Source organism: Lagopus leucura, unplaced genomic scaffold (genome assembly GCF_019238085.1).
Source record: "Lagopus leucura isolate 7727_CA_CO unplaced genomic scaffold, USGS_WTPT01 Super-Scaffold_100159, whole genome shotgun sequence".
Taxonomy (NCBI): Eukaryota; Metazoa; Chordata; class Aves; order Galliformes; family Phasianidae; genus Lagopus; species Lagopus leucura.
The window spans coordinates 22989518-23005287 of record NW_024962335.1 but is presented as its reverse complement, the minus strand read 5'-3'; the positions used below and the strand labels follow the sequence as shown (position 1 = coordinate 23005287).

The 15770-nt window shown below is 44.2% G+C and overlaps 2 protein-coding genes across 2 annotated transcripts in view; one reads left to right on the top strand and one right to left on the bottom strand.

Annotated features, from left to right (window-relative positions):
* CACNA2D4 (calcium voltage-gated channel auxiliary subunit alpha2delta 4) overlaps positions 1-15770 on the top strand; it is a 114508-nt gene that overhangs the window by 39333 nt on the left and 59405 nt on the right. Inside the window, exons 18-25 of the mRNA XM_042889971.1 lie at positions 2432-2503; positions 6360-6421; positions 7067-7134; positions 7273-7318; positions 8800-8897; positions 10801-10894; positions 12108-12203; positions 13841-13968. Of these exons, the coding sequence (XP_042745905.1) occupies positions 2432-2503; positions 6360-6421; positions 7067-7134; positions 7273-7318; positions 8800-8897; positions 10801-10894; positions 12108-12203; positions 13841-13968 (664 nt within the window). The remainder of the gene's footprint in view (positions 1-2431; positions 2504-6359; positions 6422-7066; positions 7135-7272; positions 7319-8799; positions 8898-10800; positions 10895-12107; positions 12204-13840; positions 13969-15770) is intronic.
* Positions 1-15770, bottom strand: part of LRTM2 (leucine rich repeats and transmembrane domains 2) — a 60938-nt gene that overhangs the window by 7957 nt on the left and 37211 nt on the right. The window lies entirely within an intron of this gene.

The following is a 15770-nucleotide window of genomic DNA, read 5'->3' as shown; positions in this document are numbered from 1 at the left end:
GTTGGAAAAGACCTTTAAGATCATCTAGTTCAACAATCCACTACCAATATTGCCCACTTAATGATATCCATAAGTACTACATCTACATGTTTAACATAGAGAATTAGGTAAAAATAAGCAGTTTTATATGCAGTGGACTTGTAAAGATACAGGTTATCTGTGGTTTTGTGTGGGTTCACTGATGTCTTCTAACGTTTCTGCTCCCATGGTAGTTTTCTCTCTTGCTGGAGCCACTATGGGAGCTACTTCTGTCTCTACTCAATATGCTGTTTCACAAATACATACATATGTGTGTGTATATATGTATACCTTTTTTTTTTTTTTTTTTTGAGGAAATTAAAACTTTGCTGCCATATTTATTTGGCTACCAGGTTACTGTCTGATCAAATAACATTGCTATCTGAATGCTAATATAATGCACAGTGTAAGGTTTCAGTCCTTATGCAATCATAATAAAATGATAAAATGTCAAAAGAGGCATGCAAAACAAAGCCACTTTGTGTTCTTTTGCTGCATCTTCCAGAAGAAAGAAAGATTGCAGCCACTGAGAGTACAGAGACATTCAGTGACGTGAGCAATATCTGCAGTGTGACTTCAGCAAGTTGAGAGTCTCTCAAGATACACCCACTGCAGCAGAAAGCTGCCAACGTTTCAACACTCAGATTCACAGCTATGGTATTAGATCAATGACAGACTCAACATCAGTTGCAGTGTAATCTCAGCAACACTGATAAGCAGCAAAATCAGATTGGAAAAACATGCCTAAGTGCTAATGATGTATAATACAGCCAGCTGCTAAAGAGAAAAAGAGAGGGAACATAGCACTGTCTGGAAAAGACAAATTGATGTAGAATGGTGTGACTTGCAGCTAGGAAGTTTGGGCTTGCTTGTAAAGAAATTCTGGGCTATTCTTAATGTGAGGGGAACAGGGAAGAGTTGAGGGATCATGTCCAGCATCAGGAACTGCCACCCAAATGGAGCTTCTTCAGCCTTGACAGAACTTTTGAAGAGGAAATTAGCATGCAAGGAAGTTGTGACTGGCAAAACACCTAGATGTTATGAGAACCCTCAGGAAAACTGTATGTCAATTGGTTTGAAGCTATGTGAGTAGATGGGGGAAAAGGAATCACCAGCACTCATGGCCTGCAATGGTGACAGCACGGATCCATTGCTTCTGAGATCTTGCATGCCAGGACTGTGTCTGCTTTTGAATATTCAGAGCAGGAGACACTATCATGGGAGATGCAGCAAGGTTGGGCTGTGGCACCAACCCACAGCCACTGCCACCCCATTGGAGGTCTGTGGACAGGCTGGGGATGAGGAGATCCAAGATCTCATTCCCACTGATTTACTTCTCCACTGCCCCATGGTGCAGTGAAGGATGGCTGTTATTCAAGAAGACATGGATGAAATAACAACAACCAAACTGAACCCAGGACCCAGAGAAATTACTTCAGTCTGTCAGACCAGAACAGAGTATGCTATGGCTCTGGCAGGAGGTCAAGCTCTCTTAGCTAGCAAGGAGTTACAGTACCAGTCATTGTTTGGACTTCCAAGGCATGGACTTTGGAAAAGACAAGCTTCTAAGCCTGTAAATAACCCACATCAAACAGCCATAATAAATAGAGCTGTGGTCTTGTAAAGCAAATGCAGTTGAGTCTGGCCAGCACCTGAATGGAAGCCTGTCTCTGGAAGCACGGAAGCAATTTGTGTGAATGAATAAGCTACTTCCCACCTTTTTTTTCTACCCAAGCTGAAGCAACAGGCTGATATGCTCTGGCAGGCTGAACCTAATGTCAAACCCTCTGCGCTTATGGAAAAATTTCCTGGCTCTTGCTCGCAAGAGGCTGGGAGTTACTGAGAAAATTATATTTTGACTTTGGAACCTGGATTGAATGAAGTGGGCTTCACACTGCCTCCCCAGCTATCACACAGTCTTATTTTGCTGTGTTAAACAGCTGCTTTGTTGCACTCAGAAGTGGTACTCTGTACAGTCTATAATTTATAAATCAGTTTAAAGAAATGCCAAAGTGTTTTGTAGTCAGCCTGAGGGAGCTGGTGGGATTCTCAGGTGTCTCCTCTTTCAGGCTCTCAGAGAATCACGCTAATGACATTCTGGCTGCCAAACGATGAAGTCTGAAACGTGGACTGACAGCTTCATAGCTTCCAGATCCTTTCCTTTAGCTCAAAAGACATATCAACAAGCTTTCAGCATAAGCCATTTTTATTCTGTGTCACTGATTGGACGAGGATCCTGACCACCAAGAACAGGTTTTCCGTTTAAAAGAAGTAAAAAAAAACAAGCTGTGGGGGGAAAAAAATGACACCCGCTCTTTCCTGTCAGGCCCTGTATTTTAACAATGAGCAGCTCTATTAATTCCCATCCTGCTCTACCCAGAGATGCTAATGCTGATCTTGTTCACCTCTGCAGCTGAGAACTGCCATGATCAATGGGGAAACAGGCTACCTCTCCATGGATGTGAAGGTCCCTGTGGATAAAGGGGTAAGAATGATCCTGCTCAGGTCACACAAAGGGAGGGGAAATGGATGCTGAAGAACCATGAAGGATGTGGTTTTAACTCTCAGCGTTTCTGAGTGTGAGGATTTTATTGTTTCACCACATACATTACATGTGCTAAAGACATAAAATAGAACATAGTTAGAAGTGCTCTTTTTACCTACTAGCATTCTGCATGAGCAAAGGCACTGGAAATGCCTCACAGCTCCCTGCTTTGTCCAGGCAAAGCCAAAATGCATGCTGTTCATTGTTTATAGGGCTGTGAAACAAATCAGAGATCTTCAAGAGTTTAGAGATGGGGAAGACATGTTGAGCTGACAGAAAGAGGCTTGGATGCTTTTTTCAACTCTCTTTCCTTACCCAAAAACACTCAAGAAAACTGTCCCTCACTCTGTCAGAATGTGTTTTCCTTTATCCAAGTCCAGGATTAAATTTCTACGCAAATATTTACAAGCATTTTATGAAAACTTCTAGTGAAATGGAGACTTGTGAATGTTCCCTACCAGCTCTAATGTAAGGTTGTACATCTTCCCCTGGAATCAGTGCAAAATTGTCTTGTATATTTAGGTTCACTGGTACTTTTTCATTTGGGTTTATTTAACTTTCCCAAAGAGTTTGGCTTCCATCATTTCCTCTTAGGAAGTATTCCAGAGGCCTGCAAGTTTAACTGCCCAGAAGTCTTCCAAAAAAAGTTTCCATCTTTTTTTTATAGAGCTGGCTGGTCTGCTCCCATGCTAAGCCTGTCAGCACCAATTCCAATAGGCCAATGCTCACAGCCATTGGCTGAAATTATGCCATTTCTCAGTGAAGATACCCCTCCATTTCCTCTGAATGGCTGCGTTGCTAGGTATTGTAACTAAATTATCCATCTCTGTTTTTGATGTTTGCAACTATCAGGTACTGTCAGCTGGCAGTGGGTTTGCCCTTCCCCAACATCTACATTTGAAATACACAGTATTCAGTCCAAGCACCTGAGCAATTATTTTTGTTGCCTTTGTTTCTTGTATCATTTCTAGTATCTAGGTACCAGAGCTTCATTGAACTATTTGAGCACTGCTTCCTTCTTTCTCTGGAGAGCACTTCTATTCCTTGCACTGGATATTTCTGAACAGGAAGCCCCAGACCTCCTTTCTGCTGTCCCTTCATTTTTTTCTCCATCCCACAGTTGTCCTAGAACTACTGCCTACATTTCTATGTTTCTTAGCTATTTTTTCCAGTTGCCTTTTTTTTTTTTTTTTTTAACCTGAATTCCCCTCCTCCTTTTCATCTTCATAATCTTTAGAGCCGCTAACACAATATGCAGAGAAATGTTGATTTATTTTATCTTACAGATACAGTACAGAATGGCTCCTAATACAGACTCTCTCTTTGAGTAGGTCATCTTCTCCTGATGCACTGTGTACTGTTTCTTTCTGTTTAGAGTATTGCTGCTGGTTCTCACTCCAGATCTATTTAAGGTCACATTAAGTGATTCTTTAGAATAAAATTTCATGAAAAGCTGTTTCAAGTGCTTTATATAAACCCAGATACAGAGCATGTCCTTTATTCTCTTCATCCATTATCTTTGTTATTCTGTTGGAAAAGAACAGGGTTTTCCAACAAGATCTATCTTTGTCAATCTAGATTGCTTATTGCTTTAATTTAACCTCTTTTTTTCTGTCTCTGGGCACCCTCAATAACATATCTTCTGAGTCATCCAAAGATAGCATTTTAGTTCAATATTTTAAGGGCATCTTTCTGCTTTCCTACTGAGGAAAAAAAAATAACAAAAAATGGCCTTGGTAAGAGATATTATGTGTTTTATTCTGCAATGCTGTGAGCCTTATGAAGTATAATAGGAGACAGAAATTGAGCAAGTTACAATTTTACTATTATCTGAATACACAGGGTAGAGACCAGAAGTGAAATTGCATTTCCCACTGTTGCTGCACTAGCTGATGAAGCAGAGCAGCAGTAGAAACAAAGAAAGTGCTGACAGAGCCTAGAACCACAGAGAATGAGGCAGTCAGCGGAGGGAAGGACTGAATGAAGGGGATAGGAATTATTCTGTCAGCCACACAATAGCAATTCCTCAGGCTGATCTTGGGAAAGTATCAAGGCAGAGTGAGACAGAGAGGGAAGTATAAGGAATGAAGGTGAAATCAGAGAGATCTGGTGGCAAAAACTGCATTTGTTTTCAGCTTGGGGACAAATGGATGAGCCTGTGGCAAATATGGATGGCGTCAGTCAGGAGAGACTGCCTAGAACAGTAACAATACCCAACTTGAAATGTATGTGTTCCAGACCTCGGTTGCTGGAGTTAAAGGAACTTTGGGATGCTGCTCTCAGAAACAGGGCTTGATTTTTGGGTGGTCCAGTGTGAAGCCAGGAGTTGGACTCAATGATCCTTGTGGGTCCCTTCCAGTTCAGGATTCTGTGATTCTGTGTGCAGAAGAGGGGCAGCAGGTAGGGAGTAAAGGATGATCAGAGCAAACACTGCTGAAACATCTCAGAGCAGTGGTACCCCTGGGCTGTCATCTGTTGTATCCTTGCCCACGTCTCCTTCTTTGCTCTGCCTCTTCCCCATCAGATCAGACTATAAACAGGGAGTCTCAGTCTCTCTTGTACTTTCTCCATAACCACCAAAACACCACTGTGCCATGTTGTCTGGGTCATTGTAGCTCTTCTGGAACATCTCAGCTCAGCAAAAGTCTCTATTCTGTTGCAGTACACAATTACCATACATGGAGAGAGAGGGAAGAGAAAGGGCTGAGCTGTTTGCCATCTCCTCACTAAAAAAAAAAACAAACAAAAAAACCCCCAAACAAAACAAACAAACAAACAAAAAAAAAAACCAGCCTTTCTCTATTTCTCATCTGCCCAGTGTTAGCCTGTCCTTTGTGCACTGTACCTCTTCTATGGCTGCATGGCTTAAGCAGGTTAGAGCAGGCATGACTTTCCCTGGGGAACAGTGAGTTTTCTGTATTCACTTGCTGTCTCCCACACACATCCTCTCACCTCATTTTCAGACTGGGACTGGGATTTTAAACATATTAGGGTTCCTATTCTGCCTTAAGGGTGGGATAAAAATTTTCCAAAAACTTTTCTTCTTTGGAAAAGAGTTCCACTTTCCTATAGGAAAAGGCCAGTCTGGCAAACAGCTGAAGTTCTGAAGCAGCTTTCTTGAGTTGAAATGTCAGTCAGAAACAAATATTTTCATATGAATCAAAATGGCTTGGATTTGAATCAGCACTTTTGTTTAATTTGAAAATGTAAATTGTTTCTTTTACGGGTGTTTTTTAACAAAATTGGAATATGTTAATGTTATGTCCCAGTTTGGCATGAAAGCAAATGTCAGGAATCTCATCATTTCCCACAGGGCTGAGGAGAGCTGGCCCTAGCTGCCAACCCAAGCAGTGAGTAGGGTTGCCAACTTGCCTCTGTTCCCACCCCACCCCTCTTTCTTACCCACCTCACTGAATCCCAACTCCTGCTGGGCACCGTGTTGATGTGCAAAGCCATCGGAGTTGTTTTGTGCAGTAAAAGAACAGCAGGATTCCACTGTATAAGCTTGGAGGATGCGAGAAGGAAGGCAGCTTTCCTCCATCCCAAGCTGGAGCCCTAGAGCAAAGGAAGATTTCACTGAAGACCTGGATGGAAGGACAGGGTGGCTGCCTGGATCTTGAAAGTCACAAGTTGTTAAATATACTGAATACTACACATTCATCCCTGCCTCCAGCAGTCCTCTACTGGGGATCAACTTATTTTCCTTAACCCCAAAGATGTTACTCTCAGGTCTCCATTGCCACTGTGACCTTGATCTGTCCATGATCTCTCACTTTCTTATTCATTCTCATTCCAGAAACGAGTTCTCTTCCTCACAAACGACTATTTCTTCACGGACATCAGTGGCACACCCTTCAGGTGAGCATGGGCTCGTACATCAGCAATGCAATACATCAGAAGTCTGCCATCAGGGATGGCAAACTGGTCATAAAGCAGGCTGTGACTCATGACTAGAGCAGCATGAATAATTGACTTACTTGTTCTTATCGCTATCAAGAAAGTTATTTATCTGAAGTTCAGAGCCCAAAAGCTACGCTTTAGGTGAAACACATTGTTTCAGTTCAGCGAAATGGAATATATTCAACTTTCAGTTCCACTGAATATTCTTGTGTGCCAGTATTGGTTCTAATACAAAATTATTATTGTAAACTGAAAATAAAACTTCACATAAGAAATCAAGCTAAACATTTTCTTTTTTTTTTTTCCTTTTTCATGGCTGAGATGGTTTAAAATTGGAACAGAATTTGAATGTGTTATTGTTGATTTGAACCTACAACTTTGGCTAAATATGTTGTCATCAAAAATGTCTCATAGCTCTACAAGCAGGTTCCTTAGCCTCTTGTGCCACAATCAGATTTCACTTAATCCTCTTTTGATGATGTTCTTTTCTTTAATTGCTGTGAAGGGAGTTAATGTCTTTAAGGGTTGCAACTGCAGGGAATGCATTGTCATGTTTCAGGATTACACCTCTTCTTGCTGACCAGCCCTCTGTTCTCCCTGCAGCCTGGGGGTTGTGCTATCCAGGGGACATGGGGAGTACATTCTGCTGGGAAACACTTCAGTGGAAGAAGGTAGGTTAATCTGGAACGGCCCCACTGTGCTAACAGACAAGGTTGCTACCCTGAAATGTACTACTTTGCTTCTCCTTCACAGCCTCTATCTGTCTGTCTGCCACCTAATTGAATTCTAAGTGTATTATTTGGTTTCAGGTTTGCATGACCTGCTCCAGCCAGATGTGTCTTTAGCAAACGAATGGTAAGTGGAGGAAATCCTGTCAAAGACAGAGAACTCTGTCATGAGATTTTGACAAAATTCCCTACAGTTTTGCTTGAGTTCACCACCCTCAGTGGCCTAGAAAAAAAGCAACAGTGTTCAGGGACAACAGCTTTGGAAAGAACTGAGAGTCTCAGGGCAATGTAGTGCTACCTTCAGACCTCAATTCCATCTCTTCCTTTGGGGGATTCCACCAAGGCCTTGTACACCACCCAAGAACCATCTCCTATGATTTATTCTCAGTATTCTGCACTCCAACTCATTTTGTTCCTCCTCGTGATGCTCAGAATTGTGCTGCAAAACTCACAGTATGTCAGACCTGTCAGTGCATTTTGTAGCAAACTTAGAGAGAAACTGAAACGTTTTTGAAAATCGTTGCTTATTTTTGGTTGGCATTCCTCTGAACTAAGTCTAGACCTAATTCCTAGAGAACACAAAGGTGATTTATGACTGCTGTTTCAATAGCATGCATAATTTAGAGTTTTGCTTGGTTTGGATAGAAGACAGGGTAAAACATGGCACTTTCCATTTATTGCTGTGAGCTTTGGGATTTTCATGAACCCAACATTCAGTTACACTCAGGCACGTGAACCCAGCCTGCATCAAAGCCAAAATAACTACATTCAAGAAGCCCCGCAGTCCTTCACACCTCTCATTACACTGTCAAGTTTCATAGGCAGAGCACTTGAGATGCATGCAGTGACTTCTTCTACTCCTAACTTGGGGTGTCAGCTTACCACATTTTACATATTCATTTTTCCTAGACTTTCCTCATAAATCATTCCTTTCAGCTCCTTAATGAGATGCAATTCTCTCATAGAATCCCTTCCTTTCCCTTGTCCCGACAATGAAGCAGTCAGAATTGGAAGCAGGATTAGAAGGCTGGTTTCTTTTATTATACAGACACCCACGCTTGTAAAACATTCTCTCATTTCTGCCTTAAATGCATCCTACAGCAGTGTCCCATTGGAAAGTTTTTGTTGACACTGTATCATACTGCAGGCTCATTCCTCATCTCACAGTTGCATCTCTGTCTCATTTTTTTCTGTTCCCAACCCAGTGTTACTCACACTGCATGTGGCCCCCTGCTTTTCAGGTCTCTCCATCACATTGTTTTTGTGTATAAATACAAAGGTACACATATTACACAGTGTACAATATTGATAAATCTGCTGTAATTATTTGGGACTGTTAATATGTTGCATTGTGAGCTTATGCTCATACCCTACTATATTCATGGAACATTCAAGCACAGCCATCAGTTGATGCTTGGTTTTATTGGTAGGGCTTCACTTAAAGCCACACTGATGGAGTGTGAGTGGTCATGGTGTGCAACAACAGCAAACTCTTTGCACCCTAAGCTTTCTTGCTGAATTCCTGTTTGCAGTTATTATTCTCAAGAAGCATTTATTTGATGATGATTTCTTTTTGCCTTTTTGGGCTTCTCCTTCCCTACCCACCAGGATTTACTGCATCACAGACATAGATCCAGACCATCGGAAGCTCAGCCAGCTGGAGGCTGTAATCCGGTTCCTCACAGGAGAGGAACCTGACCTGGAATGTAAGTTCTCATCATCCCAAAGGCCCTGCTGAGTTTTCCTCTAACTGTCACAAAGGAATGAGAACTGTGAAGCTGACTGGTATCAGGCTGAGTTCCCGAGGCTCCTGTTCATGCTGGCAGGGCTAAACCTAAGCCTAGCTTAATTCACAAGTGGAAATGAGCTGAGGATCCACTTCCTTGTCTTCAGCAGAGATATATTTTTTTTGCCATTTCAAAGCTGTCACATAACTTGACTTCTCTGAGATCTTTACATACATAACATCGAGAGGCTTGAGTAGGATGTGGTGGGGGCTGAACACCTCGTTTCAGATGGGCCAGCCAGAAGGACAAGAAGGATGATGGCAGGAGGATCCAGAAAGCTGCTGTGGCTATTCTGCTCCCCAGAGCTTCAGCTAGCATCCTCTGAGGATTGCACTGCGCCATGGAGACTGATGAACACTTTCAGAGAAATGTTACTAATTGTGTTTTCCAAACACAATTTGTAATTGATTTAAGGGGGAAAAAAATGTTGCAGAATGATTACCTTCCTTGCTGCTCATCCCCTGTAACAGGTCTGATTCTCCATGTGAAGTGCAGCCACATAAGCAGCTGATGTAGCACCACTACAGAGTGAGATCTCTGTTGGAAGACAGAAGTGGGCAACTGTGCATAGGATCTCCCTACAGTACTTCAGCTTTAGGATGTCCTTCAGTTCACCCCGCTCTCCATGGCTTCAGCCTTCTTAGTCATGCAAAGTGCTGAATCAATATTCTGTATGTAATGATTCTAAAAGGATTCAAAGAAACCTTTGATACAAGGATTTCAAGGATTTGAATCTCTTAAAAGTAGACGTAAATGTAATCTGTAATCTGATAATTGCTCCTCTCTTACACTGTATGAACAGACCCCTCCTGACTGTTTTGGAGAAGGCTGAAAAGAGATGTAGTAGCTGAAGAGGCCAGGAAGAAGGAGGAAAGTTTTGGGAGAACTGACTGGGAGAAGCATGCAGATTGGAAGTACTGTAAGAGAGAAAGAAATATGACTAGGACACAACCTAGGCATGTAGGGCCTGAGGAAGGAAAGATCAGCTGGTGACCTCTGATTTTGAGTTCTGAATGACAGGGAGATGGAGAAATGTATCATGCAAACTGTGATTAAGAAAGATTAGGGGATACCTGGAAGCTCAAGCCAGAATGTGAAGCCAGAAACACTGAAACAGAGGGGATGGCTCTGCCTAGAACAGCACTGGAAGGGCCACATCTGCAATACGATAGCCATCACGTCCTCATGCTGTGAGACAAATGGAAATAGGGCAGCATAGAAGTGAAGTAGGTCAAATGAATGGGATTTTAGACTATACCATTTAGCACATAATGATATCTCAAACTTTTCTAAACGTCTCTAAGACCCCATGCAGACTGGACTGAACTGGTAATCTAGACTGGTCAGGTGTCTGGGGGAAACCAGGACAGGAGAGCATTTTGTGAGACTCACAGTAAGGACGGGTGGTTAACTAAAGGCCATCAAGAAGTCACTAGGGGCTCTAAAGAAATCTTCTTGAGTGGAATGGGGTTGATGGCATCCTCACAACAGGACACTCAGAAGAAAGGTTAAGGCAGGGATCTGAGGCAAAGCCTGGTGAATAACTTCATTTGGAAGCCTCTCATTTGCTTACACTTTCAAACCTAAACCCTTCCATTGAGTTTGCAGGGGAAACAGTGTTATAATCTGAGCTGTAACACCTCGTCCTATGCTCTTCTCCATCTAGGATTGCAGGTCATACTTTTAGTCCTACAAATGGAGGCCTCATTTGTGCTTGTTGCTCCACTGCCCAGGGTCAGGCAGAGGGTCCACAACGAGAAACTCTGAGACATCTACGGGGACACGTCTTTCTCTTCTGACTCTTGTTCACCTTCCTCTGTAGGCGATGAGGAGTTGGTCCAGGAAGTGCTGTTTGACGCAGTGGTCACTGCACCCATGGAAGCCTACTGGACAACACTAGCCCTCAATATGTCCACGTAAGTGACTGAGAAATAAATACGTGTAACACACTGTTGAAGCTGTGTTTCCAGATGGCGTGGAAAACAGTCACAGATCTCTGCAAAGCATATAAGAAACTTTAGAAATAGCTCAAAAAGCTGTTAGAAGTAGCTCAGTAGATTTAGAAATAGCTCAAAAGTGTCTCTGAGGAGAAAACTCCAGCTGGTTGGGCTCTCTAAAGGAAGCCTGTAGTTTGGTGAGGGATTGTTTTGGTAACAGAATATTAATGCCAAATGTCTGACTATTACTGGAAGACAACAGTGATCCAGATGTGTCTGCAGGGGGTGTTCAGCATCAGTTCTTCGCTATGTTTAACTTGGATGCACAGCATTTATCTCTGTAGTTGACAGTTTGGGATCTCGGGGCACTTGAGACTGCTTCAATTTAAAATTAGTATTGGAGTTATTTCCCTACGCACCAGTTATCCCTTTGAATGACAGCAACATGGTTTGGATTGACTTCCACATGACTGTAGCAAAAGCTACATCCCAGCTGGCATGGAATTTGTTTCCCTACTAGCAGTGGAGAAGAGAGTTTGGTCTCGTTTCTGTTGTTGATGCCTGATGAGAACTGAGACTCAGGAAGGAAGAGGACAGGCTGGCTTCAGCAAACATTCCTCTTTATTATTCCCAGTGAGGCATCTGATGCTTGTAGTATCTGGTATCGTGTCACACAGATCTACTTTCAGCAAACAACATGCTACTCATAGAGGTGTGTGGCCACAGACCTCCTGTTCCTGTTTCAGTTACCACTATCCCTACTGTTGAGGGAGATTGAGCCAGGGCAGTTGTGCTGAATCACCCAAATACCAGCACCATCCTTCAGCAGCTACACCAGAAAATCTCTCTCATCTGTTCCGTACCACACTATGGCAGACTCCTCACTGTGCAGCTCTCCCACCAGTGCCCTTTGTAACTCCAGAAAACCTCATGCAAATCAATCTACAGTCAGTCTGCTACCCTACCTGTCCTGTGCATGCCTGAGACAGCCATTTTCTCCCTGCAGTCTGTCTTCCTCGATTCAACCTACATGCAGGCAGCCTGGAGCAGAGCTAGCAGGAGAGCAGCTCTTTTTCTACTTCCAAAGAACCAAATGAGCAAGCTTCCAATGTGTCAATCCAGGCACAAGTCTAAGCCTGCCAATTGTTAGCTAGTAAAAACTTGCTGTGATTAATGTGTTTTTATTCCACAGGGATTCTGAGGCAGGGATTGAGATGGCATTTCTGGGCACTCGGGCTGGACTCATGAGAAATGCCCTGTATGTGGGCTCTGAGAAACTTTCTAACAGGTAAGTCCCTAAGCTGCACTAAGGGATTTCTCTGTGTCTCTGAAGGTGTCTCTGAAACCACTCCCAGACTTAGAAATGTACTTGAGGACACAGAAAGAAAAGGAGCAAGACCTTGGTGGCATGGGAACTGATTTACAGAATCAGGGTACAGGTCCTTTATGTTGCTCTTGTCCTTTTGATTTTTTTCCTGAAGTGCTGTCCCAAAATGTATTAATTTCATTGTAAAATAAGAAACTTCTATTATTCCCTGACTTCAGTCAGCTAACAGAGAAAATGTCCATCATTATTATATATCCCCAGGAGCATTCTGTAATGTAAAGGCTCTGCACTCCAGTGCCCTATGACATCCCAGCTTGGCTAGGTTTGATCTTTCTGTCTCAGTTCTTCTCTGTTTTATTCTGTTCTGGCTCTCACATGGCCCACATCACATTACTACCCCAGTATCTTCCAGTGATGCATTAAGTGATGTGACTGACATCTGTCATATATGATTCATTCTCTTGTCCCCTCCCTTAAGGCAAAAGTGCATGTTCAGTGGAGGTTTTCGACATGGAAAGGGCACAGATTTTCGTTGTTGGTTAGTTTCGAACATGCAGACTGACAACATGCTGCTGTATGAAAGGACAGGTTGCAGAGGCAGATGGAACAACAGGATGGTGGTGGTGGTCCTTAGCTTCTTGGCAGGTGTTTCACTATCTCCCACTTTCTCAGATATGAATCATATGTCAAAAGCAGAAAGCTGCACTGTGCCTGAAGTGCACACCCCGACAGCCACTCTCACCTTGTTTCTGAGACAGTCTTTGAATAACTTGGAGTACTCAGGCTTTGGTGTCAAGGAAGAAAGAGTGCTATAGAAAGCTAATAGCATAACTCAGTACCCCACGCTGCTCATCAGGAGCATTGCTCAATGCTTGAACAGTTGTAGTCACTACATTTCAATGACAGATCCCCACACAGGAGATCACAGGAGAGGCACTTTTGGGATCTCTTGAAAGGAAGGAATTGTATAAATGAGTAACCGTTGTTATGACAAAACGTTCATCGAAAGGAGAGCCTGAAAACAAAGAGGATTTGTCAGCCAGGAAGGAGAGCTCTCCAGGGAAGGCAATGACCCGATTTTTTCCAGGGCTCTCCTGAGCTGCCTGGCAGGCCATGCCCCAGCACCCATACTCTTGTCTTCAGAAGCACCTGCTTCCTCAGGTTCTTTAGTCCGGGCATCGCTAGGAGCTCAATATCTAGCATCTCGTTTTGCTCCCCGGCCCTGCCCGGTGCTCTCGCACACGGCGGCCCACGCTGCATCCAGGGGAGAGGTGGAGGAAGAGGAGGATGTATTCCCAGTGCTCAGGGCCGTTGCCAAGGCCAGAAGCCGAGGCAATCCCCTCGCTGTCCAGCCGCAGGGCCGCGACCTCCCCTAGCCCGTCCTCGGGGCTGGCGTGGGGGCGATGGCGGCGCCGCGGGCCTCGGCCTGGGCAACAGCGGCACCTGGCGGGCGGCTGGCAGCGGCGCGGCGGCCGCGCTGGCCCCAGAGCGTCGGGGAGCCTGGCGGGGGGGGCTGCCGGGCCCCGGGACTTGCAGAACGCGGCTCCCCGAGCAGAGCTGCCCTGTGCAAAAGGCGACTCTCCGTTTTCTTCCGGCAGGAAATTCCTGACTCGGAAGGACAAAGAGAGTATCTTCACCATGGACCACTTCCCTCTGTGGTACCGCCGGGCAGCCGAGCATCCCCCCGGGAGCTTCATCTACAGCATCGTTTCAGAAGATGACTCAGGTAACCTCAGCCTGAATGCAAGAAAAATGAAGAGAAAGCTTTGGGCTCGTTCTGATCCCTTTATTGCCTCTGTTGCACAGTGAGAATTGCAGAGGTCAGGCCTCATGATGTTTTGCACACCCTGAGTGCTGGCAAGGGGTCAGAACCATCAGGGCAGTGGCCAGGACTGACGAGGAATATCAGCAAACACTCAAGAATTGACTTCACAGGGTGTCTTTTTTTTTTTTTTTTTTCCCATCGCTGCTTTCCATGACAGGAAGGGATGGGTTTGTTGGGGAAGAAAGTGCAGGAAAAGGGAGGAGTGCTTTTCCATTTTTTCCTCTTCAGTGAGAGTGTGCCATTGGTGCCCGATGTCCCCTCCATCACATCACTCGACTATATCACCTCATACTCAGCAAAAGAGTTCAAACACCAGAGAAAAGCAAGGAGTGGCTTTTTGGTGTCTCTTGCTTAGAGTGTTGATTCCTGTGAGCTTGCAGAGCCAGCCAGGACTTCCTCAAAGGCTGGAAGAGAGCAGAAGAGCCTGGAAATTAAGAAATCAAAACAAAACCCTCTTATGAGACTCCTACACAGAAGGTGGAAATCCCCTCTGCTCCCCAGCCCCTAGCACTCAGTCTCTGTCACAGAGCTCAGCACTTTAGCTGTTGAAGCTTTTTGTGGCACAGTGGTGGGAGGCTGGTAGGTGGAAAAGCAAGTAGCAAAATGGAGAAAACAACACAGGGAGGCAAGAGATGAACCAAGATGTAAAGAGAGAGAGGTGGAAGGTGGAAATACTTGAAAACTTCCATCAAAGCCTCTTTCTCTGCATAGCACCTTTACATCTCACTTAAGTGGCAAGAGAAAGAAACAGGCATGGCAGGAGAAACCTTGCACACAACAGCGTTTGTTCTTTGAAATAGATATTGGGCTAGAAAAACAGGCAGGAACACCCTATAGGGCCCTCTGGGATAGCCACAACTCAGGTACATTATAAGAAGTAATGCCTGCCCCTGAATACTTCATGCTCTAAATTGCAGAGGTGATTATTAGTCATTTTAGAGGTGAACAGTTCAGCCCAGTGAAACTGTGATCTATGGGATCGTTCAAGATGACTGTGAAGAGTCCAGAAAATAATACCCAGTTCCCCTGAGTTACTGTGCTTACTGTTATAGCAGACTCTGAGCATTTCATTTGACATCCTTAGAAGCAAACCTTTTGGCCAGAACAGGCCACCCAGTTTCTCAGGAAGTTCTTGGTGATTACATTCTTAAATACCCTTTCCATGCTTTCTGCAAGTTTGTGTATGCCCACCATGTGACAAGGAGTTTTCACAGCAGATGCTCTTCTGATCATGTAAGAGGCAAGAGCCTGATGACTCCTGTGCTGGGGAGGAGTCCAGTGGGCAATGGCTGCAAGTCATCAGAGTAATTTATCCAGTGTACCTCCTTCCAGAGTCCAGAGGTCCCAGAGACATGACAGCAGGGAAAGCTCTGCAGGCCGCGTAGGACTGTTCTTGCAACCCAGATCTCTCATGTGTTGGGGTTCTTTGCTTATTGCTGTGTTTTGCTTATTCGTTCCATTCCAGGGGTGAGCCTGAAATGTGGGGTTCACCACAAAGGCACGATCAGGAGCAAGGCATGTCAGCATGAGTTGGCTAGGTCATTGTTTCACAGAGGCTTTACCAGTTCTTCTGACATCCTTTAGTAAGTTAATCTGACTTCAGTCAAAAAAAAAAAAAAAAAAGAGTGAGAGACTCCAGGCTAAACTGCAGTAGCCACTGAATCATGCTCAGGATATGCTGGGTACCAACAAGAACGATGACA